Here is a 23,897-nt window from a genome sequence, read left to right on the forward strand (position 1 = left end):
ACCACAAAAGAGAGAAAGATGCCGCTCTTCTCCAAGAAGCCCATCTTCAAGTCCGTTGCCGTCCAGAAACCTCGCATCGTCGAGGAGAAGGTCGAGGCTCCGAAGCCCCCGCCGCAGAAGCTCAAGACCTCGCTCCCGCACCTCAGCAACGGCGGCGGCGGCAGCAGCCGGCTGCACGCGACCAGCGCCGCCTCGTCGCCCCGCGCATCCCCGAAGCCCAACGGCCACGGCCACGGCCACAGCACGAGCAATGGACATGGACATGGCAGCCGCCTCAGCCCGGCCGTCGCGGCCGCCCGTTTCCGCGGCAAGAGCGCCAGCCCGTTCCCCAGCTCGTCGGACGAGAGGGGCGGCGTCGGCGCCTCGTCGCGCAAGCGCAAGGTGAACGCCGGGGCCCTGCGCAAGTCGCCTGCGAGTGACCGGGTCGAGTTCGGCGAGGACTCGGAGCCGGACGACGACGACGACGACTGGGAGGACAGGCTGGACGCGCGCAAGCGCCGCAAGCAGGCGGCGCGGCAGAACGGCGCCGGTAGGACGGACCCGAAGCGCGAGCTGCGGCACCCCGTGCTGCTGGCTGCCGGAGCAGGGGAGTCGAACGGCGCGAGTAAGGCTGTGGTCGACAAGGAGGATGGCGTGGTCCTGAAGAAGAAGAAGGGCGAGCTACGGTTCATACATGCTGCGGATGTCGCGTCGCTGAAGCACAAGTGCCTCCCGACACTGGGCGCAAGTGAGGACGAGGTCGCGGTCGAGCTGCAGTATCCCGGCTCGCGGCAAGTGGAACGGTACGCTGCGCATTCGAGATGAACGCCTGGTTGGCTTGACTACACGATGCTAACATATATGACAAACAGGTACGAGCTAGTAGAGGGCAAGGACAAGATCGATGCCGTTCGCGATATCATTAGGGTTGTGAAGGCCGTCATCGACACCTACCTGACCGACGACGAGGCCTTAGCCTTCAAGAACACAGTCCGCCAGCTGGAGCGGACATCGGCGCGGAACGTCTGGGACGCAAAGGGCTTCAAAGCCGCGCTAAGAGAGTACAACGATCGCTTGCGCGCACTGCTCGACGACGGCACCATTGCTAGAAATCTAGCTAACATACATGAGATTCCCGCTAATCTCGTGGCGCTCATCCTCAGCCAGGTGTACGACCGCACCGTGGCCCCCGACGTCGAACGCCTGCGGAAATACGAGAACGGTACCGACAATGTCTATGGCGAGCTCAACGCCCCCTTCAGCTCCATGGTCTTGGCAGACCAGTTGAAGATGACTTCGGATCAAGTCTTTGTCGACCTCGGCTCGGGTGTCGGAAATGTCGTTCTGCATGCGGCTTTAGAAATCGGCTGCGAGAGCTGGGGCTGCGAGATGATGGAAGAGCCATGCAACCTGGCCGACCGGCAGCTAAAGGAATTTGAGTCGCGGTGTGAGCTCTGGGGAATTGCCGCAGGCAAAGCAAGTCTCGAGAGAGGCGACTTCCGCAAGAACGATCGCATTCTCCGGGCCCTTGCGCGCGCCGACGTTGTCTTGGTGAACAACCAAGCCTTCACATCTCAGCTGAACGGTGATCTTGTGCAGATGTTTCTAGATCTCAAGCAAGGCTGCAAGATAGTCTCTCTCAAGACGTTCGTCCACGACTTCAAGAACGCCTCATACAACAGCAACGATGTGGCCACCACGATATTGGATGTCGAAAACCATACATACCCCGAGGGGTTCGTCAGTTGGACAGGAGTTGGCGGAACCTATTGCATCTCCACGAGGAAGTGAGGTCTAGAGGTGACGATCAGCAATGGTCGCTGTATATATTATACAAGGTGTATGGGGTTTTATGTATCAGCAGCCTTGGCAACTTTTCGGCTTGCTTTGTATAGACTGTCGGCATTGCATAGAAGCGGATTCGCGTGGAAACGGCATGTTGGAAAAATCGGGAGGGGGATTCTCTGGATGAACACTTACTTTTGAGTAAAAGCATTGGGCTTATAGCAGAATAATGTATATGACAGCATTCTCGCGCCACATACTCCCTTTGCCCAACTGTAGATAGTGTGTTCTTCGGCTTCGGTCATCGTCGCTTTGCAAATAGCGGCTCGTTGGCGAGGTTCATTGCTTCAGCCTCTTGGCCCATTCTCTTCATCCATCTATCGACCAGCTGCTTATTCTCCGCCTGCACCTTGGCCTTTTGCTGCTCGGCGACGTTGAGTTGTAGGTTCAACGCCAAAACCTCATCTTGTAGGTCCTATATCATACCGTAAGCGACTCTTGAGCCCTGTCAGTAGTCGAAACAGCTGCTCTGCCATACCTCTAACAACTTCGTCTTGCCTCGAAGCTCCTCCTCTTTATCCCGGAGCTTCACCCGCAACGTGTTCCTCTCCGCCGTCATCTCTCGGATCGCCCTGTTATCCGTCGTCTTGCCCGAGCGCAGCTGGTCCCGCTCCTCCTCCGCCTTTCGCAGCCTCGACTCTAGCTGGCCTTTTGCCCGCAACGCCTCGGCGAGATCGAGCCTCAGCCGCGCGACACCGGGATCCGCATCCGTCGCCGCAGCCTTGCCTCCAGCTCCCGTATCTTTCGTGGTGGGTGTTGATGTCAGGGGCGAAGACGCCTGCCATGCGGCCTTCTCGGCCTCGAGGGCGGCGATGCGGTCGTTGAGCTGGGAGCCTGGAGGGTAGAGGCGCGGGTGTTAGTCCTCGTGATAGCTTCAACCGGGGTGAAGCGGGGCGGGGCAGCCTACAAGCCAACACCAGATCCCGGTTGACGGGGTTGTTTTTCTCTGCTTCGCGCAGTGATGACAGGTACTCATCTCTCCAGCTTGGGGGCATAGTGGTCGGTTGCAAGATTGAGCTGTCGGGCTGCGAGCAGGACGAGGAAATCGGCGGTCCTAAGATATCGTAGTTGGTGTTGGAGGGGTCAGAAGGGAGGAGGACCTCCCATGAGGTTGAGAGGTCGCGGGGTACTTCTCCTCTGGGAGCGGTGGGGCTATGATGCTGCATGACCGCTAAAGACCTCACCTAAGGTGCGATAGCAGGGGTAGTCGTTAGTGGTCTGTGCTGTGGCTGCATAAGGTGAGGCCGACCTCAGTGAGCTCCAAGCTTCGACAGGCTGCTCCAGCCACCATCCTCTCACTCAACATCCACAGCTCGAACAACCGCTGTTACTTCTCAAAAGCTTAGCGACGAAGAGGGGTGTCTATATTTTCAGACTGATGGGCAACATGAGGGCGAGGTGATCGAAGATGGACGCAACTCATCCCACGGCAGGCTGGGAGAAGGTCGGCGAGGTCTTCTACCGCAAGATCCAGCTCTATACGGCCGTCTTTGACCAGGACCTGGACCTGGACAGCCACGTTGTTGCCGGAGCACTCTATGGGGGTGCTATTGGTATGTTGACTTATCTCATCCCAGCTTCGAATGCCATCCTGAGCGGCTTTCTCCATTGTATCGTCTTTCATATCCAGCCACCTGGTTGCATTCACAGGTGCTTCGTCCGAGCTTCACATCATCTCTCATTGCTCTCCATTTCCACTGCTGGCTCTTCACCTAGCGAGGCAGCTGTTTACTTGTACTCCCAGATAGCATGTACTAACTTGAAGCAGCATTGTTCCGCGACGAGAGCAAGATCGTCGCATACCGAGCAAGCAAGTCATCAAAACCAAGCATAGATATCTATAGCTGCGCTGGGAAGCTGATCCGAAGCATCGCCTGGGAGAAGGGCTCAATCAAGGGTCTTGGCTGGTCAGAGGACGAAAAGCTCCTCGTGGTGACCACCGACGGTTCCGTGCGGTGTTACTACGATCTCCAGGGAGAGTTTACCCAGTTCTCTCTGGGCAACGGCGCCGAAGAATATGGCGTCAAGTCCTGCCGGTACGTAGACCTAGTATATTTCATACCTCACTCCATACAGGAAACCTGAGCCTGACCGTGACAAGATTCTATGACAATGGACTTGTCGCCCTTCTATCTAACAACTCCTTGGTTTCTGTGTCCTCATATGACGAACCACGCCCGAAATTGCTGGCATCCGTCCCTGAGGGCGACGTGCACTCATGGGCAATTATCCCTCCTAACTTTACCCTTTCTCGCTCAGTCGAGGTTCTGCTTAGTATAGGACAGACTATTTATGTGGCCGACTCAACCGAGTGTGAGGACCGTTTCTTAGACATCGGTCCATTTTCCCATATCAGCGTCTCTCCTAATGGAAAATTTGCCGCCTTGTATACGGAGACGGGAAAGGCGCACGTCATCACAAGTGACTTTCAGACTCGTCTGAGCGAGTATGACTCCAAATCAAAAACCCCTCCTAAATATCTGGCATGGTGTGGTAACGATGGCGTCGTCATCGCTTGGGAAGATGAGGTTCACATTGTCGGCCCTGGAGGTGCAGTCACTCAGTTCTTCTATGACGGCAGGATACATGTCGTCCAAGGTAAGAATCCTCGGTGTCAGTATGTCGGGCTGTTGATTGACATGAGACAGATCACGATGGTGTGCGTATCATAACGAATGATGTTTGTGACTACCTACAAAAGGTACCTGAAGTCACAGACAAGGTATTCAGATTTGGGACCGAATCTCCAGCTTCCATCTTGCTGGACGCAGTGGCGCAATTGGAGATTCAGTCCCCCAAAGCAGACGACAATATCCAGCTCATTCGATCAAATCTTGTCGAGGCTGTAGACACATGCGTTAATGCCGCAGGTCATGAGTTCAGTGTTCACTGGCAGAAGCAGTTGCTCAAGGCGGCGTCTTTCGGCAAGTCGGTCCTGGACATATACAACAGCGATGATTTCGTGGATATGTGCGAGACATTGCGCGTTCTCAATGCTGTGCGCTTCTACGAGGTAGGCCTACCGCTGTCGTACGAGCAATATCAGCGACTGACCCCCGAGGGCCTCATCGCTCGGCTCCTCAACCGCCATGAATACCTTCTTGCTCTACGCATTGCAGGCTATCTGCATCTACCCACTGACAAGATTTACGTCCACTGGGCAAGTGCCAAAGTGCGAACAGGCTCTGAGGACGATGACACCATCTGTCGACTCATCGTAGACAAGCTGGGTGGGAGGCCAGGCATTTCCTTTGAGGTTATTGCCAGGGCTGCATATGACGAAGGACGCGGTAGACTGGCCACCGAGCTGCTCAACCACGAGCCACGTGCGGGTCGTCAGGTACCACTTCTACTCAGCATGGAGGAGGATGAGCTCGCCCTCGACAAAGCCATCGAGTCCGGCGATACGGACCTCGTGTACTTTGTGCTGCATCAGCTGCGTCGCAAGCTACCACTGGCCGCATTCTTCCGCACAATCAACACACGACCGGTCGCCACCGCGCTGGTGGAGTCGTCTGCCCTTCACGATGGGGACACGACACTGCTCAAAGATCTCTATTACCAAGACGACAGACGGCTCGATGGCGCATCGGTGTTCATGAATGAGGCTCTCAAACAGCCGGATAGCCGGACAGCGACCGATAAGCTGGCGCTGGCGGCGAAGCTGCTTAGCGACAACAGCAAAGAAAACGCCTTTGAGCTGGCTGCGCTCAAGGAGGCGGCGACCCTCCTCCGCATGCAGGAGGCGTTCGACCGGGACCTCACCGACACGTTTACGGGCCTGAGCGTCAACGAGACGATGTTCAAGCTGATTCGTCTAGGATACAGTGGGCGGGCGAAGAAGATCCAAAGCGAGTTCAGGGTGCCGGAGAAGGTGGCTTGGTGGATACGGTATGTTCTGCGTTTGGTGTTGAACTTTCGACCTCGGGTACGAAACTGACCGCCGTCTACAGACTACGCGCATTTGTAGCGAAGCGCGACTGGAACGAGATTGAGGAAATCTCCAAGCAGCGAAAGAGTCCCATCGGGTGGGAGGTGAGAGCATCATCGAAGTGAATAGTCTTTGACTCATCAGCTAACTCTCTCTCCAAATAGCCTTTCTACAATCTCGTCTTGCAAGCCGGCAACCCACGTCTGGCAGCAACCTTCATCCCCAAGTGCACCAATCTCGAGCACGGCGCCGCCATCACCATGTACGAGAAGTGCGGCATGCGCGTCAAGGCGGCCGAGGAGGCGGTCAAGGCGAAGGACGCGGATGCCTGGACTAGGCTGCTCGACGCGGCTGGCCGAGGCACGCAGGAGGGCAGGGAGATCGAGCGGCTGGGGCAGACTGTTTTCAAGAAGTGAAGTGAGTCGGTGCTGTGACCGACCGTCCATGTGGCGGCGTTTGCTGCCTAGGATCATGGCGCCCAGCAACTCTATCTCCGTACCAAGGTGGTCTCATTCGAACACATGCTCGGCTGTATCGCCTTAGAACCCACGCATATGATGAGATGGATGAGTCGTAGATGAAGAGCTATAGTTATTAATCGAAGCAAGATTTTCTGCCTGCGGGCACACATGGTCAATATGAAAAGATACAGAGATAATCAGCATGGCCCCTGCACTAAGGATGACATGTTCGAATCAAGGAGATGCAAGCCCTTTTTCTTTTCACATAACTTTTCGAGACTTTCTAGGCATATTTAGTGAGATCTGACTTGCTGTCTATTCTCTATATTTTATATACATATATATCTTTTTTAAAAAAAAATTTAATTATAAGTCAAGAATAAAGATGACAGCAAGTCATCCCTGAACAGTGAAATGATAATACTCACCCATATACATATTCCATTTACTCACTCATGCATATATCGAGCTTAGATACTCTTCAACATGATAGATAGATGTTTATACTCTTCTCTCATTGCTATTATTAGATATTTGGTATATAGCCAGCTTTCCAGCCAGGTATAGACGGATAATGTACCATATAGTCACTCATTGGTCTGTCAGTGCCAACATTGTCCTGCTGCAACTGCAACTCATTAGAGTCCCCCGCTCTCCGCTTATCTCAAGCGAAGACAATGCCAATACAAGCGAACGCGTACACACATGTCTTTCGTGACGATGACGATGGTGATGCAAAGTGGACTCGCTCAGGGAGTCCTTCCCTCTCCCCGTGATTCCAGTGTTTGTTGAACCAGTCTGCTTGTTCTCCCTCGGCCATCGTCCATCCATCCAGTCCAGCCAGCCAGCGGGCCATCCATCACCTCTGGAAATCATTTCCTCCGTTCCCTCATACATGTAAATGCCAAGAATGCCGCACCTCCCTTCAACTCCTGGCCGCTGATTTGGCCCGTGTAGTAATGATGTCGTCTCTGACCAACGAAAGAATAGAGGCTTCCTCAAAATGATCGCTTCAGCTGCTGATGCAAATGCAAAGACAACACAACAAAACGCAACATGCCCCCGCCCTCCATTTAACAGTTGTGACTCGACACTTGCCGCCCTTGGGGATTACAGAGAGAAGTTCAGTCAATCTCAGCGCCAGCAACACCGTCCAGGCTCTCCATTCGCGTGATGCCGCCGTCGCTCGCCCGCGCTCGCAACCCGCTGCCGTCAAAGACCCAGGGACCGGCATCGTTCCTAGGGGTGATCGGTCCTTCGGTCCCGTTCAGACCAGGCACGCCGCTGCCGCCGTTCGGGCTCGGCGTCCGCGTACTTCGTCCACCGCCGCTGCCCGACGCCGAGGCGCCGGCGGCTGCGTTCGGTATCGGCACTGGCTGCGAGACGGCGTGCGAGGGCACCTGGCGCGTCGAGTCGATGGTCGAGGGCGTGCTGGCACCCGTGTTGGAGGCCGAGGCAGTCGAGACGGCAGTGTTGATCCGTACGGGCTGGACGGGCGCCGGCTCGTCGAGCTGCATCTGCATCGTGACGTCCATCTCGTCGTCGACCTGCGCGGGGCCGGGGCGCGGGCTGGCCGTTGGCGTCTTGCGTTTCCTCTCTGACGAAGGCCGGGCCCTGTCCGACACCGCTCTGGACCGGTCCGTCGACCGTCTCCCGCTGCCTTCTGCCGACGTCTGCGGAGCCTGTAAGCTGTCCCTCGGAGCCGTCGATGATGGCTCGGCTGTGTCTCCGTTGGTTTTGCCGTCCGCCTCCTGGCCGTCGGCTTCGCTCTCCTCCTGCTCCCACTCCTCTGGGTCCTCCACCTCGGCCTCGAGATCGGCGGCCGCTCTGCAATTTGGACATATGAAGATGGGGTACTGCGGCGACGAGAGCAGGCTGCGTATGCATTTGTAATGCCACGTGTGCGAGCAGGGAGCCACGAAGAGACATTGGCATGGCTGTGAATGAGACGATTAGTTAGATGTGTCTATAGTGATCGGATGGAAGGAATGTTACTCACAGCAATCGAATTTAGACAGATGGAGCAGTCCTGAGAATATGACTGGGCCGAGCCCTCGGTCTTCTCGTTCGACTTGGTTATGTTTCGTAACCTTTTGTGCGCGGTCATGCTGTATCATCTGGTCAGCTCTTCCATCCCACTCACACAGACCTTGGATCGAAAGGGAAGAGAAGCATACTTGAACGTGTTCAGCTTGTTCTGCCACCCCCGGTTCAGCTCCAGCCGCATCTTGACACACCGGAAGATCATCTCCTCGCCGCCCTTGAAGTCGATGCCCAGCTGGACAATGTCGCCGTCGTTGACGGGGAAGGGCTTGCTCTCGGTGCCGGGCGGGCTGAGGCGGATGTGGTTGAGGAACGTGCCCGACGAGCTCTTGACGTCGCGGATGTACCACTTGCCGCCCTCGTACCAGAACTCGCAGTGCCGCCGGCTCACCACCTTGCTCTTGAAGCCCACCGGCGCCGCGCTCGGCACGTTGACCGGCACCGGCGGCTGGCTGTCCCGCTCGCTGTACCGCCCCACCCGGATCACCTCGCTGCCCGTGGGCAGCGTCCGCGCGATCGGCGTGAACGTCAGCGAGGGCCGCGTCGCGCGCGGATCGTAGAAGGTTGAGAACCGGATCGAGGGCAGGATGTCGAGGGGCGAGGTGCTGCCGTTGGCGTGAGTGCCCCCCGCGGCCGTGGTGTTGTTGCCATTCGTGCTGGCTGCTGCCGTTGCTGCTGCCATGGCGTCCCCTGCAGTGGCAGACCTCGTACGCGTCATGCTGGTGCGCCCGGGAGTGCTATCAGCTGCGGAGGCGGTGTATCCAAGCGAGGTCGAGTCTGTATTTCTGCCTGCAATTCCCGAAGTTGCATTCGACGACGAAGACTGGGATGCAGTCGGGTTGGAGGGCCGTTCGGCGGCTGAGGAGGAGCCCAGCGGATGGGACAGCGTGGGCACGAGCGAGAAACGATGTGAGTGCGATGCGGTATTCGAGGTGGTCGTGGTCAGGGTCTGGGTGGTGGTCTGAGTGGTGGTCGTGGTTGAGGTTGTAGTGGGCGAGTAGGAAAGCGAGCGGGTGAGGCTGGCGGTGGGTCGTCCCGCCTGCTGGGCAGCTACAGAAGCAGAAGGCGGAGAGGAGGTGCTGGGCGAGGTGCTGCCGCCGTTGCTGTGCTCGCGTGACAGCAGATGGTTCTGTGTATAACTGCGGAGATAGCTGAGGCCCCGTAATCGGCTGGTCCGTGAAGGCGATGCAGGTGAGACGTGGGAGGAGGAAGAAGGGCCTGCTGATGCTGATGCTGATGCTGGGGATGTAAGGCCCGCGGGTGAGGGCGCGGGCGCAGGCTGGGTGAACATTTAATCTGCCTTATTAGCGACCTCCCTAGCTGATCGAATGCCAGACCAGATCAGACCAGGCCAGGTGAGAGGAAAGCGAGGCTTGGGCTTATTAATAAAATGAAACAAAAGAGGGCAAGCCCTTTTGGACTGCGTAGGTATTATCTAAGACCGCTGTCCTTAGGAGACGCCTTTAACAAGGGAGGTAAGGCAAGTAAAATAAACGCAGGCGGGATCGGGGTGGGAGTGGCTCGGCTCCTCTTTCGATGCCCCGGAATTGGCTGTTTCTTTCTTCTTTCATGCGAGTCCAAGTCGTCCCAGAGTCAGTAATCAGGATGAGACAGGCAAGGTAGTAATAATAACGAGGGTAAGGCAGAGTAAAAGTCAAAAGGCCCAGGCCACTGTGGAAACGATCCTCCTCCACTAAGAACGGCGGCGGCGACGTTCAGCTGCGGGCTGGAATGATGAAATCTGACGCGGACAGACAGCTACCTGCTGGACAGAAAGCGTAGGCGCCGCAGCTCTTCTTATTAATTGACTGAGTGACACCTCCAAAGGCACACTCAGCCGAAGAAGTCTTTTGGTGAAGAGCTTAGGTGAAGAGATGCAAAATGACGGAACCAACCCCTCAGAACGTCAAATGAGAGAAGCTGCTTTTCAAGGCTTGGTGAGGAGAACGGTGGTCTATGTTCTATGCCGTAGTCGAAGCACTAAACAGTGTAGATGTCGATGCGCAAAGTCAAAGCTGATGATGCGGCGGCGCAGCTTTTCACTTTTTCAATGCAGTCGAGAGAGTTCGTGCATGAGTAACTCTGGGCGTGGGGCTATGCTATGCTCTCCCCCTCGGTCTCGTCTTGTCTTGTGTTGATTCAGTGATGCGCATGCAAGCAGGCAGGCAATTAGAGATGGAGTAAACGAGGTGTTTCAAGCCGTAGTCGTGCTGCCGTATCAAAAAAGACACCGCCCTTAACGCAAGCTTGCAGGTCGTAGAATCCTGAGGGCCTAGAACAAGCTGCTGAACAAGCTCGCGTCAGGTCGGGACTGTCGAGTCCTGAACAACAAGGCGCAATGAAGTCGTCAAGACACGAGACGACAGGCTCAAGATAGCCCGTGCTTGGGAGTAGAGGGACGAAACAAAACAATGCCGGGAGGTCGACGACGACGACAATTGCTGGGAAACGAATAACGAATAACGAATAACCCGGAGATGGGCCTGGCCTGGCCTGGCCTGGCTACTCGTTCGTCCGTCCCAGGTAAGTAAAGCCGGGGCAGCGAGCCAACAACAACAAGCAGTCTATCGATCCAATAACACAAGCAGCCCGCCCGCTAGCAACTTTGGGCCAAGTGCAGGAGATGGCGGCGGGGGCCTTCTCTCTTAAACGAAATGGACAAGATGCAGGAGCTGCTAATTCTGTCAAGGTCTGTGATAACAGGGAAGGGGAAGGGATCGTGTGCCTCTTGTGGAAATCCTTCCCGAGGTTATTGATGTTGTTTGCTGCAGACAGAAATCTGCATTTCAAGCGTCGTCCGGATTATGCTTGATCAACAACCCCGATATCTACTCATATATCTACCGTACTAGATCTATCAGATGGTCTAGTAGCCGTTGCGGAAAGCCTGGCTGGTTGGTAATGAGAGGTTGGTCTGCCCCGTCTTTTACCGTAGTCTCGTCAATCAGTCAATTAGCAGTAGTCATTCATGCCAGTTGTGTGGCAGCCGTCAGCGTCTCATGCCCTCTTGATCTTTCTCTGTCTTGATTCAGTCAGTCCAGTAATAAGCCCAGACCCAGACCGCCGCAGATGCATGTCGGGCAGGCGGTTCGATGCTTGCCACAGGGCGCGTCTGTCTCTCTGCACCATTACTAAACCAGAATAATCCAAGCTTGACCTGCACTCGGCGATCCCTCGTGGCGTGCATCAGACCCAAACGTTGATGTTCCTATTCCTATTCCCCGTCCTCATCTTTGCCTCCGTCTCTTCACCTTAGCAGGTTAGAGAGAAAGGCAATTACTGTCATCCAGATTTCCATCCTCTCATCCCTTGAAATATTGGAGCAATCCGCATGACGCTTTGGTTTCCCCAGGGTCTCAGCCCGGTGCAGGACAAGCGCGGCGGATCTGAGCCAGCTAGACTATTAGACCCTTTCTTAGGGGAGCAAGATGATACGACAATGAAGATGACAGCAGCGCAGTGGGTGGCCCGTGGGCAACCACTGGAGAGGGAGACCTTTGCGACTCTCTGATAGGCCCCGGCTGTCCCTACCGTCCCCGATCCCACCACATTATGTTACATACTGCGTATACGCGGCGGGAATCCTGCTGCTACAAGAAAAGCCCTGAGGACCCCGTGGACTTGCCCCTACTGCCGCTTCAGCCGGGGGGGATTGAAGGGAAGCTGGACTTACACCGAGGAGGTCTCTTCCTCACCTTAACTCCGGATTCCTCGGGGTGGTGATGAAATGGAATTGTTGGCTCTGGACGACACTCTCGAAATCGCACGAAGTAGTAGATAAGTTCCTTTCTTCCGTCCATTATGTTGCTCTCATAACTAGGCATCTCGCATAGAGTAACACCCAGGTTTTCTAGCATGTGACCAGCCAGGGGGGCTATTATTATCCCTGCTTGGCCTGTAGGCTGTCAGCCTATCTCAGCACCTGGAACCCTATTGAAGAACCATCGTGACCTAAATGCGCGCATCTTAGAAGAATTGTGAGAGATAACATGGGTATGAGATAGATCAAGTATCCGCAGAAAAAAATGGTATTATATGCTATGCAGATTCCGCTAGATGCAGTTTTGGGTACAAATACAAATAGGTACATGGCTCAATCGTAACATGATCAACAGCATATCAACACTCTTGCTCCGACATCACTCATCACTGCTCTCCGCATCCGTTACGGTTGGTTCTGTAGAGAAAATGTTAGCAATGGGCTCAAACAGCTGGTGTAGGCAACGTCAGAACGTACTCCGTGAGATCCCCGGCTCCGGCGGCTCTAGGGGATCCGGCTTGCTGCGTCCTGCTGCTGCTGGCGTCTTGCCCTTGCTCTTGGAAGACAATTCCTCTTTTTCGCTATCAAGCTCATCTGGGCCCGGATCAGTGACGGTTGCTTTCTTTGGCGAAATCTCCTTCTGGCGTCTCTTGACAGCTTCGAGCTCTGCATCGACTTCCTTCTCTGCCTCCTCGAGGTCCTCTTCTAGTTGCCTAACTTTGGTTGAGTCTGAGACCGTAGAAGGTCCCGGTTTAGAGCTGGTTGCAGACTTCCTGGGAGTAGCCTCCTCCTGATCTTGCGGTGGTACAGACGTTGGCGCTGCAATCTTTACATCACTCAGTGGACGTCTTGATCGAGATCGAGATCGCGATATCCGCCCGTGTGCTTCCCTGTCAAGCTCACCCGCGCTATCACTATCAGTTGCGAGACGAGGCTGTTCAACGCGCACTCGGACATGGCGCCGCCCATCCTCATCAAGAGCCTGGCTTCTCATCGATCCCTCAACCTTCTCTCGTCGTGTCAGGCGCCTGTCGCCGGGCTTTGGATCGTTGTGTTTGTGGATGATAACCGGGGGTACAGCTGGGCGCCCGGTCGAGTCAACATAAGGCTCGCGATATGATTCACGGCGGGTAATGCCCTTCTTCGCGGGTTTCTTCCTCACATCATCCCACTGGTCCCAGACACCAGTCGAGTCCGCATCGGCTGGGTAAGTCGGCGTGTCTGCTCCAGTGCTGGATCGACGGGCTTGGCGGGCTTGCTCTCGTTCAGCAAGCTGTACCCAGGGATCATGAGCCGACCGTTCCTTTTCAGTTGCACTAGGCTTGCCACCTTCAGCAGGCGTTGAGGCGCCATCTCGGCTTGTCTTTGAGATAGGAGGTCGCTTAGCAATACGCTCGTTCTGAGCGGCAGTCTCTTGCACCTCGTGCCACTTCTCCTTCTTGGTTTGCTTGAACGTGTCGAAGTTGCCGAGAATATCAGCCTCTTCTTTGTCAGTGATTGGGGCTGGTATTGTTGTCTCAGCTGGCTTCGGATCCTGGGTGGTGACCGTCGTCCTCTTTGATACTTTCTTCGATTTGGACGGAATTTCCCATTCATCATCGAGGACTTCGGGCTCAGCTTCGATACCTTCGGGCCCGCCGAAGTAGTATGATGTGCTGGTAGCCGGCTTCTTGACCTTGTGCCTACTAATACCTGGCACTTTGGATGCAACATGTTCAGCTCTCCCTGTATCGTCGCTTCGAGATCTCAACGGCTCCGTGTCTACAATTACAGAAGTGCGAACAGACTTGGGCTTGGGCTTCAACGTATCCGAAGCTATGGGCTCGGAGAGTAGATCGCCATCAGTGTCAAATATTCTCTCCCTCAATCTGTCAGCTTCGGATACATCCAAAGCCTTGCTCTTCTTTCTGCGGTGTCTTGATGACGTGGAGTTATACGAATACCACTCTTCAGTCTGATCATGTGGTTCGTTAGCTCCAGTGGCACCTTTGTGAGGGCCTTTGCTAGTTGCTCGAGCTGGAGAAGATGTGCGGTCATATCGTGTAGAAGGTCCGTCAACTCCAGGAAAATCTGATGAGTCAGGTACCTGAGTAGAATGTGCCTCTTCCGTTCTCGATCGTCTTTCTTCAGATGCCACTTTACCTTTTCTCTTTTTGCCCTTCTTCGTGGCAAAGCCTCCCCATCCATCATCGTCGCCCACGACTTCGGGAGGTGGTGAGCGATATTCTCGCTCATCATCCGCATCCCTTTCAGTGAAAAGCTTCCCCCTGGAAATAGAAGCGCGTCTGATGTTGCGGATAGTCTCAGTTTCGGCAGTCCTTTCATCCCTACGCGCTTCCATCTCCTCTTGACTTTTCTTCAACTTCGCAATTTCCTCTTCGCGCTTGAGGAGCTCTTCTTCTCGCTCTTTCGCTTGCTTCGCTGCCAGTTCCCGCTCCTTCGCTTGAGCTTCCGCAGCTGCCTGTAAATCTTTCAGCTCTCTTCGTTGCTTCTCAAGTTCAAATTTCTCGCGTTCGAGTTGAAACCTCTGTCTTTCCAATTCTAGCGCTTCCCTGTCTCTCTGTAATTGTGCCTGATGACCGGAGAAATCTGGCGGCGGTGGAAAGAATTGAAATGATGAGCCATTGGGTTGATATGGATGAGGAACCTCAGGATGATCATCCTCGGCATCTGGTTGATCGCCTCGCCACGTAAACCGTGTTTCCGCCTCTTCACCGTCCCGTCTAAGATGAACGGGTTCTTGGGCCCAATCATCGTAGTAAGGAGTCTCCCCGGCTAAAACCGGATCATCATATTCGTGTACATCATCGTTAAAGCCATGATCGTGATATTCATCGTGCATCGGCATCCGCTGGGGTGCACTATGGCGACGCATCCATTCATCCCAATATCCTCCCTCAAACACCACAATATCTCGAACCATGTTTGGAGGTTGACTTGAACGACGGCTATTCACCTGACTTCCGTCATCCACGTGTGAGGTCCCATCTGCGGACGTGCTGTTACGTTTGTCTCGCTGCTTGCGGTGTATACTGTGAGAAACAAATCCGCCCTCACGCTTCCAGTTGACGACAGTCTCTTCTCCCGGTTTCTTATCATCCTGAATGGTAAGAGTTATCGTTGCATTATCGCTCATATCTTTATCATCTATGTTGAACTTTAAGCCATCCGGAAATCTCAGCTTGAAATTATCGGGATTCGACTCCTCATCACTGATATACGATGTAGCACTTTGAGACTCGGCATCAGGAGTGTTTTCTTTGAAGCCTACAGCTTTGGGGACTCGTCTGACGGGATTTCCATTTGCATTCCCGATCTGAGGGGTTTCTGGGGCTGGAAGTTGATGCTGCCGGGGAACCAGGGCATTATCCTCACTATTATTTCGCTGAAAAGCTCCCGGAGGCGGCGGTCTCGGAGGCATCGACATTGAGCCATTAGACATCCATGAATTTTGAGATTGGATTGCATTGGGACGTGGAGGAGCAGCAGGAGGTGGACCCACAGGACCTGTAGGACCTGGTCGTCGTCCTGGGCCATACGAATCCCAGTCATCATCGGGCCCTCCTCTCCTTGGGTGTCGACTTGGCCGCGGAGGAGGAACAATTATCCCCGGTCCTGCATGTTGTCGGATGAAATGCTGGACGTGATCAGGAAGGTACCGAAAGTAGACCTGTGGCGATTCTCGCAGGGGCACAACGGAGTTCCGTCCTTCTAGCTGACGCTCGAGGGCTCGCTGAACGAAGTCTCGTGCCCAATAGATTTCAGGATCTCTGAGAACTCCCTCCTTGGTCCAATCTTTTGACTGCTTAATTTCGTTGAGGAGATGTTGACGTTCAGTCATGTCTTTGCATGTTAGGTATCTTGATAGAGAATTGTGCAGGTGGCTTTCATTGTCTCCTTGGACTGTCTTCTGCAAATAAGCGAGCTCATCAAAGTACTTCTGCGGCTCTTGAGAACCCAAGATGAGCAGTTTATAGCACATCACCTGGGTAGGATAGTCTTGTAACTGCCTTGCAACCTTTAAGGTCATTAGAACAGGAATATTGGCCTCTGGCGGTAGATCAGGAATTGTCCAGCGCGGGTCTTCAGAGCCTTGTGGCACATAGACTGGAAGTTTGATCCACTCCCGACGATAGAACGCAAGGCCAGCAAAGTTACCCAGATACTCAAAAAGCTCCCGGAACGAGTCTGTCAGGTTGTTGACTTCTTTGCACCTCGTCTCGGCTGACTTGGCAATGACCCACCGCAGGAAAGGCCGAGTTTTCATGGCGTTCGGGTGCAGCTGCTGTATCCGTTCTGCAAGAGCTTTCGCATCTGCGAGCGACGCCTGCATACTGCTGAGATTGTCCTTAGTCAACTCAACCTCGAGAATCATATACATAAGTATATCGAGATGTGCCAGAACAGTTGACTCGTCATATTCATCGTTCACCCAGTCTTGAATGATTTGGTCTCGGCAATTTTGGGTTCCAAAGAACTCATCACAAGCTTGTTCGCTGCCGAAGGCGGAGAAGGCTGCTGTGAAGATATCTCTGAAGTCCCATATGCGTCCATGTGCCAGTAGATATCTGTAAAGCTCAGGCCAGTCGATCCATTCTTCCGCATAACCAGAAATTTCTTTGTCGAATATACTAGGAAGAAACAATCGGATATGAGCAAATATCTTCAGCGAAAGGGCGACAATTTGAATCTCGGTAGAACCCATCATCGGACCAAAGTCGAGATCATCTAATGCTGCTGTGGCCTCGTCCAGGGCCTCGTGTATCGTTCCCTTTCGACGAATTATGCAAAGGGCCTTCAGGAGTCGCCAATTCCAACGCAAAAGGAACATCTCATCATAGTCCGGATCAAAGACTGAACTCCGTGACCGCGATCTCGATCGTGATCTTGACCTCGATCTTGACAATGACCGTCCTCTTTCTCGTATAATCTCTCTTTCAATTACAACTCTGCGAGGAGGGCTCACTGAGCGGTCCCTTCGCTCAATCACCCGTCGGTTTGATCTTCTTGGTGGTGATGGGCTTGGCCTCTCTATTATTCTTTCGCGAATGGTCACTGGGTCACGGGACGGTTCTGTGTCTGATCGCCGTATAATGAAATCCTCTCGTTCTCTTTCCCGGAGAGGTGGATCTCTCTCCCTCTCAACTATCCTTGTCTCGACAGAGCGGTATTCCGGAGAGTCACGCCGTTCCCGAACAATCGGCCTGGAGTCTCTTTCCCTCCTTCCTATGACGACAGGGGGCGGTGGAGGTGGAGGGCTGATGCTCCGAGTAATTGTACTAGAGCTTGACCAGGATCCTGATCGTGGTCTCCGGCGACGGGATATAGGCACCCGTCGTCGGGGCGGAGCTCCATTGATGTCTGGAGGGGTTATCTCAGGACCAAAGATAGTTTCGGGATTCAGCGAGTCAAAGGTATTATAATCACCCATCTCCAGTAGCATCTCGGCGTACTGAACAAACACGTAGGGATGGCTGAGATGGGACTCAAGATGCTCTTTGAAGTAGTCCTTGGCGGCTTTGAAATGTCCCATTCTCTTCAGCTGAGCAAAATCTTCCAACTCATCGTCAAAGTTATCGGCGATCGGAAGCTCGAGATGAACTGTGACATCTTGCGGGTCTCCAACATCGTATAGGGTCTGGAAGAGGCCTGGCACATGCTCATCATGAACAGAGCTTGAGCGCCTACGATGAATGATAACCTCCGGGCTCCTAGGCCTAGGAGGCGGTATGTCTATCGGAGGTCCTTTTGATGGAGGAGGTCCCCCCATTCGACCCCCATTATGGCGGACTAATGGTGCAGAAGTATTTCGCCAGTCATCCGGCACATTAGAAGGTGGTCTTTGCCTGACTACAATAGGTCCATCTGGTTCGGGTGGCGGATCTCTGAGAAAGGCGGGCTGACGACGGGATTGAAGCTGATCGTCATAGTAATCTCCTCGTTGTCGATTACCCATGTGTGCGCGGTCCCGACGATATGGCTCATCCGAACGTCTTCTCACTCGGATGTCGATCTCGTCGTCGCTAGAGTAGTAATCGGCGTATCGGTCGCGCTCGCGGTCAAGCTCACGGCGCCGCTCATAGTCCCGGCGCCGCTCGCGGTCGATGCGGTCCCATCGATCTAGGTCTCGGTCTCGATCATTCCTGAACGACGATGAGCGCCGCCGGATAGGCCTTGGCGGCGGCGCCCTGTCATAGTAGACATCCTCTTCGTAATAACGGTCCCCAGAGCCGCGCCCGATGTCGATCGTGGAGCCGGATGCTCTCTGGTCCTTTGAAGAGCTATCGGCTTCACGTCTAATTCGATGCGCCATCGAGCATATCAGGGAAACCAAGAAGCGACTGTAAACCAAAACTATGCTAGGTGAGGCATCCTACAGAGAGACAGACTCGAGCGCATGTTAAAAGATTAAAGAGCTTGGCTTTGCGCCGTCACCCTCGGGACGGCTCGAGGAGCTCGAGTCCAGTTCTGAGGCATTGTTCCTTCGGCTACCTTGCAAGCGCATGCAAGCCTTTGTGGAGCTACCCTCGTGTAGTACCAAATTAAGGCAAGGAGGGGCTTGAGGGGGTTGGTGATGGCGCAACAGCGCCTCAGCTTTGGGGGCGCGATCGGTCTGATTGGCGAAGCTGATCGGCAGGATGCATCATAGAGCGAGCGGCTGGCCCAAGTTTGGGGGCGGTGCAGCCCCCATGCCATGCACGAGATCGCAGGTCTGCGCAGCTTCACAGCCCTCCTCTGACGACCATAATTTCTAATCCACACCTTGTTCATCGTTGTTGCCGTCGGTCTACTCAATAACTTCAAGACGTTTCGCCGCAGAGCTCTGGGCGTTTAAGTCCTGTAGCAGCAGCTGTTTGTGAGCGTCATGGCGACAACTACGGCGACAACCCCCGTCTTACAGAGCGGAAAGTGGGATCGAAGAGCTGGACGTTACGACTTCAAGCGTTTCGACCATGCATCCTCGACTGCCGTTTCCATCGCAAACGAAACAATCGGCAAGGTGACTGTCGACATCAAGTTCCTCTTCAGGCGCTCTCAATGGGGCACCCTGGGCCAGGACGAGAACCCCGCGGGGATCCTCTATATGGATCTCAACTTCACCCAGCCGGTAGGCCACAAGCTTACGTCCGCAACAATCCAGGTGACTTTGGACGACGATGATGTCGCCTTGGATCACTACCGCGATCCAGCACTTCTGGACTCGGGCCGTCCCGTCCAGATCACCGAATGGTATGGCCCCAAACAATTCGGTGGGCCGACGAAGATGGCGCATAAGCAGAGAACAATCAATCTGACGCCAGAAGCGAACGTGCTCGGAAATGGAGGCGGAGGTCTTGGAGTAAACTTCAATAAGTCGTTTGTGCATACCAGCAAGTGGACATTTCAGGGCAGCTTGCACCCTGGCCCGACTGGCCCCAGCTGGGCATATCGAAGGCTGAAGTGGGACATGACTGAAAATGACCTCGAGAAGCACCCGGACCATGCGAACAAGGTCCACACGGCATTTGCCTTTGAGAACAGCGGCCAACCTTTTCTGATGAAAGTTCAAATTGATGGAGAATTGGAGAAGATTGGCAGCAGGTTGAAAGATAAAGTGAAGAAAAAATTTGGGCCACGGCCTCGGAAGGAGCAGGACATATCCTCCACGCTGGTTGGTGCCTTCTACGGAAGGCGGCGACCTCTAGATGAACTAGCCAAAGGCTTGGAAAGAGCGATGGAGCTGGAGAACCGCAACTCGGTCCCTCTGGAAATGCCTGCTTCTCAGCAAGCAACATTTCAGCAGCTGCCCTACGAGCCCGCCGCCTCAAATAACCCCGCTACCGTCGGTTCATCGGCTGCACCTGGAGGTATGCTGGCATCAAACCCACCACCACAGATTCAAATCGAAGACGGCGAACCGATAGGGTTGCTGGAAGATAGGTCATTGTCGGCCGATCGCACTGAGCCAACACTCGACAACCTTGCAAGAGTTGGTGACTTCTTCAGTATGCCGATTCGCCGGCAGCCACCCGTCAGACGAGATATAGTTCGTGAAGACGTGTCTGAGATATCCGAGTTCACGTCTGCCACAACACTGGTCAACAGCCATGTTGGAGAAGGAGATCAAGAGGAGGAAGAACAGGAAGCGGAATCGGAGCCAGAACGGGCGGTGCAGATCAAGAACAAGAAACAACAAAAAGTAACAAACTCAAATAAGCTCAACGACCAGGAGGCGATGGCAAAAGCCTTTGAGGTTGCCTTTGTGCGAGTATTTGTACAATGTGTGATGTATCTGATGAGCTTGTGGGAGGCAGCGACTTCAACCAAGAGCTATGATGAAGAGTACGATGATGATGATGAGGTGGATGACGAAGACGATGAAGAGGAGGGAGAAGAGCATCTACCAAAGCCAAGAACAAAGCCAAAATCAAAGCCAAAGCCAAAATTGAAACAGAAACAGATACACAGCAAACAAGGCTCTCATGTGGGAAGTGTCATAAAGACTACTCCAGTAAAGAAGAAGGTAGCCAGGCGAAGGCGGGTGTCTGATGCATCGGAGTAACAAAACGGACTTCTGAATATCAAATTATATGCATGCAAGCATTCTGGCGTTTTGATTTTGCATGATGGACACTGGTGCATCAAGATACCAGTATGCATTAAGGTGGAAAGAGCCTAGATGTAAAGTCGTGAATTGTATATAGGTCGGCCGCTCATTGACTCTCGCATAAATCATTGGGAATTCATGATTTGCTGCCATGTGAGAATGAGGTGATTGACTTTAGCCAGACACTACCTCGAGATATATACTTTGCACCTGATTATATTTTATACATATCATTGGACCCCAAAACTCGATGACTATTCATATTGAAAGTATCTATATGCTATGTTCACCTGGAGAACTCGAGACTCTTGATGTGAATATGTGGACCATTTTCACCAAGCAACCTCCATCACGCTGAGGGCCTTACTATATGAGGTAAGTGCATTGAAATGGGATATAAGAATAATACTTTTATAACAACAATTATGCGCTTTACAAGGTAGAGTGTCCTCTTATTGTGGGGACTGATTAGATATGCTCTAAAATGGGCGCTCCGATCCGACGGCCCTGAGTTGTGCCCAGGGCCTGTGGCGGCAGGCAAATCGTCATTTTCAGAAGAAGCTGCAAAAGTCGCGACACCCAACTCTACACCACGACAACGAGATTTACAGCGTTGCGTGAGCCCAACACAGCACCATGCTGCGCTCTTGCTCTTCTCGGTTCGCAGCCCAGGCTCGCCCCTCCCTGAGACTGGGTAAGAATCGTCCGCTGCCCCAATTCCTGCACACAAGGCGGTCGTTCGCCAGTGTCGTAAACCCATCACCTCGAGTAAGTTCTGTCATTTGACGCCTGCGACTCTCGAGGAGAATGAACTAACACCAGCCAAGGAGCCAACCGAACGCGATAATATCACGACTCTGTCGAACGGTATCCGTGTGGCGTCCGAAGATCTTCCCGATGCTTTCTCCGGCGTAGGTGTCTATATCGATGCAGGCTCGCGATATGAGAACGAATATCTGCGTGGCGCAAGCCACATTATGGACCGATTGGCTTTCAAGTCAACGTCCAAGCATTCAGCGGACGAGATTCTAGAGACTGTGGAGGGTCTTGGCGGAAACATACAATGTGCTTCGTCAAGAGAATCCATGATGTACCAGGCGGCTACCTTCAATGCTGCGATCCCCACTACCGTCGGCCTGCTGGCCGAGACGATTCGAGACCCACAACTCACAGAAGACGAGATTCTACAACAGCTGGAGACCGCAGAATACGAGATCAAGGAGATTTGGTCCAAGCCCGAACTCATCCTACCAGAACTTGTTCACATGGCTGCATTCAAGGACAACACGCTTGGCAACCCGTTATTATGCCCTCAAGAACGCCTGGGAGCTATCGACAAAAATGTCATTACGGCATACAGAGATGCTTTCTTCCGGCCAGAGAGGATAGTAGTCGCTTACGCAGGAATCCCTCACGCCGAGGCTGTGAAGCTGACCGAGCAGCATTTCGGTGACATGAAAGGTGCTGAAACACAGGCCCTGTCCCGAACTGGTTCAGAGACGTCGATAGACTCACAGATCTCCGAGAGTTCTGATGCATCCTCGCAAGCATCATCTTCCACCTCTACACCTCCACAACAGCCTTCTAAACTATTATCCAAGATACCCTTCTTCAAGAACCTCTCTACTTCAGCACCAAACAATGCCTCTGTTCTAAATACGAATCCCATCTCAATCTCCGACGATGATCTCTATCGCCCTGCTCACTACACCGGAGGCTTCCTATCGCTTCCTCCTCAGCCACCACCACTAAACCCGAATCTGCCCACTTTCACCCATATCCATTTAGCATTCGAAGGCTTACCTATCTCTTCTGAGGATATTTACGCCCTCGCGACACTGCAAACACTACTGGGCGGCGGCGGCTCATTTTCTGCCGGCGGTCCTGGTAAGGGCATGTATTCACGACTCTACACCAACGTGCTCAATCAGCACGGCTGGGTTGAATCCTGTATCGCATTCAACCACTCATACACTGATTCCGGATTGTTCGGCATTTCAGCCTCGTGCTATCCCGGGCGGACTGCCAGGATGCTCGATGTCATGTGTCGTGAGCTCCGCGCCTTGACTCTTGACACGGGCTTCTCGGCCCTGGGCGAGGTCGAGGTCAACCGCGCAAAGAACCAGCTTCGCTCGAGCCTGCTAATGAACCTCGAGAGCCGAATGGTCGAACTAGAGGATCTCGGCAGGCAAGTGCAAGTCCACGGCCGCAAGGTGCCGGTGCATGAGATGACTCGTAAGATCAACGACCTGACCGTGGCGGACTTGCGCCGCGTGGCGAAGATGGTTGTAAGCGGAATGGTGGACAACCCCGGAAAAGGTAGTGGCGCACCGACGGTTGTCTTGCAGGAAGCCCAAGCAGCCGGTGTCTCCACGAGACAGCTTGCATGGGATGAGATCCAAGACATGATCTATCGGTGGCAACTAGGGAAGCGGTGAAATGACTGTAACTACTTACTCACGGGTCAGGTGTAATCGGACAAGATCGGGCGGGACATATTGCATGCATCCATGTACAATACTACTCCTATGTATAGAACCGGCGTTATCGCAAGGATTTTCAAACAAAACAGCTGTCGTGTCTCGTGTCCACTGCCTCCTGCCGCTTGTACAGATCTATATCTTTTAAACATGGAACGAAGTGCTCACTACTGTTGGTACAACTTGTATGTCATTAATGCCAAGGGACTAGGTAATCAACATCTAACAACAAACCACGCTGCCATTGCCGGGCGGGTGGTATCAAACGGTGATTACTAAGGTATAACCGGTAAGGAACAGTCACAGCGGAGAGTACATGTCATTATACGACCAATTACATAAACGCAGCGTCTTGCCTCCGAGATGGCCGCGAGTTAGGCTTTACATAGGTTATAATCCGGATACAAAACACTTATGGTCTTCTTCCTTCAACAAGTCAGTGATGAGTTGGCCGCCCCGGCAGCGGCTAAAGCCTTGTTAGGCAAACATAGTGCTGCTCTGATAATTGTCCTCCTATCCATGGCTGTCACTTCATCAACATCTGCTGAGAGTATTGCCGCCAGCTCGCTCCTGACATTCGATATTTACCAGACATACTGGAACCCGAAAGCTGAAACAAAAACATTATTGTTGGCCTCCATCGCTGGTCTCTTCCGTAAGTGATATTCTCAGCCTTATATGCATCTGCAGCACTAATGACCGTTCTCGTAGTATATGGTGCAGCCCTCGCTGCTATATGCTGCATATTCCACGCAGTTGGTATCTCGTTGGGTTTTCTCGTGAAGATTTTCGGCTGCCTTATGGGGGGCGG

General features: G+C 53.6%; 7 protein-coding genes across 7 annotated transcripts; 4 read left to right on the forward strand and 3 right to left on the reverse strand.

Moving 5' to 3' along the window:
* Window positions 1–18: 18 nt before the first annotated feature.
* On the forward strand, window positions 19–1,770 carry UCRPA7_5322 (putative histone-lysine n-methyltransferase protein; the record flags this gene model as incomplete). Its single annotated transcript, XM_007917869.1, has 2 exons — window positions 19–782; window positions 852–1,770. 2 exons carry the CDS (start codon window positions 19–21, stop codon window positions 1,768–1,770), a joined length of 1,683 nt encoding a protein of 560 aa, XP_007916060.1.
* A 295-nt stretch (window positions 1,771–2,065) lies between these two features.
* UCRPA7_5323 (putative autophagy protein 16 protein) lies at window positions 2,066–2,819 on the reverse strand (the record flags this gene model as incomplete). The annotated part of the gene is made up of 3 exons (XM_007917870.1): window positions 2,066–2,239; window positions 2,303–2,658; window positions 2,732–2,819. 3 exons carry the CDS (start codon window positions 2,817–2,819, stop codon window positions 2,066–2,068), a joined length of 618 nt encoding a protein of 205 aa, XP_007916061.1.
* Window positions 2,820–3,232: 413 nt separating this feature from the next.
* UCRPA7_5324 (putative vacuolar protein sorting-associated protein) lies at window positions 3,233–6,171 on the forward strand (the record flags this gene model as incomplete). The annotated part of the gene is made up of 6 exons (XM_007917871.1): window positions 3,233–3,377; window positions 3,593–3,860; window positions 4,181–4,422; window positions 4,473–5,715; window positions 5,778–5,859; window positions 5,920–6,171. 6 exons carry the CDS (start codon window positions 3,233–3,235, stop codon window positions 6,169–6,171), a joined length of 2,232 nt encoding a protein of 743 aa, XP_007916062.1.
* Window positions 6,172–7,340: 1,169 nt separating this feature from the next.
* Window positions 7,341–8,977, reverse strand: UCRPA7_5325 (putative ring finger protein; the record flags this gene model as incomplete). Its single annotated transcript, XM_007917872.1, has 3 exons — window positions 7,341–8,153; window positions 8,216–8,324; window positions 8,394–8,977. 3 exons carry the CDS (start codon window positions 8,975–8,977, stop codon window positions 7,341–7,343), a joined length of 1,506 nt encoding a protein of 501 aa, XP_007916063.1.
* A 3,421-nt stretch (window positions 8,978–12,398) lies between these two features.
* UCRPA7_5326 (hypothetical protein) lies at window positions 12,399–14,056 on the reverse strand (the record flags this gene model as incomplete). The annotated part of the gene is made up of 4 exons (XM_007917873.1): window positions 12,399–12,436; window positions 12,497–12,748; window positions 12,923–13,717; window positions 13,945–14,056. 4 exons carry the CDS (start codon window positions 14,054–14,056, stop codon window positions 12,399–12,401), a joined length of 1,197 nt encoding a protein of 398 aa, XP_007916064.1.
* A 4,828-nt stretch (window positions 14,057–18,884) lies between these two features.
* On the forward strand, window positions 18,885–20,561 carry UCRPA7_5327 (hypothetical protein; the record flags this gene model as incomplete). Its single annotated transcript, XM_007917874.1, has 1 exon — window positions 18,885–20,561. The coding sequence occupies one exon, from the start codon at window positions 18,885–18,887 to the stop codon at window positions 20,559–20,561; it is 1,677 nt and encodes a 558-aa protein (XP_007916065.1).
* Window positions 20,562–21,242: 681 nt separating this feature from the next.
* On the forward strand, window positions 21,243–23,044 carry UCRPA7_5328 (putative mitochondrial-processing peptidase subunit alpha protein; the record flags this gene model as incomplete). Its single annotated transcript, XM_007917875.1, has 2 exons — window positions 21,243–21,374; window positions 21,434–23,044. 2 exons carry the CDS (start codon window positions 21,243–21,245, stop codon window positions 23,042–23,044), a joined length of 1,743 nt encoding a protein of 580 aa, XP_007916066.1.
* Between the last annotated feature and the right edge of the window lie 853 nt (window positions 23,045–23,897).

Source organism: Phaeoacremonium minimum, assembly GCF_000392275.1.
Source record: "Phaeoacremonium minimum UCRPA7 unplaced genomic scaffold PA7_03_scaffold_410, whole genome shotgun sequence".
In the NCBI taxonomy this organism is placed as follows: Eukaryota; Fungi; Ascomycota; class Sordariomycetes; order Togniniales; family Togniniaceae; genus Phaeoacremonium; species Phaeoacremonium minimum.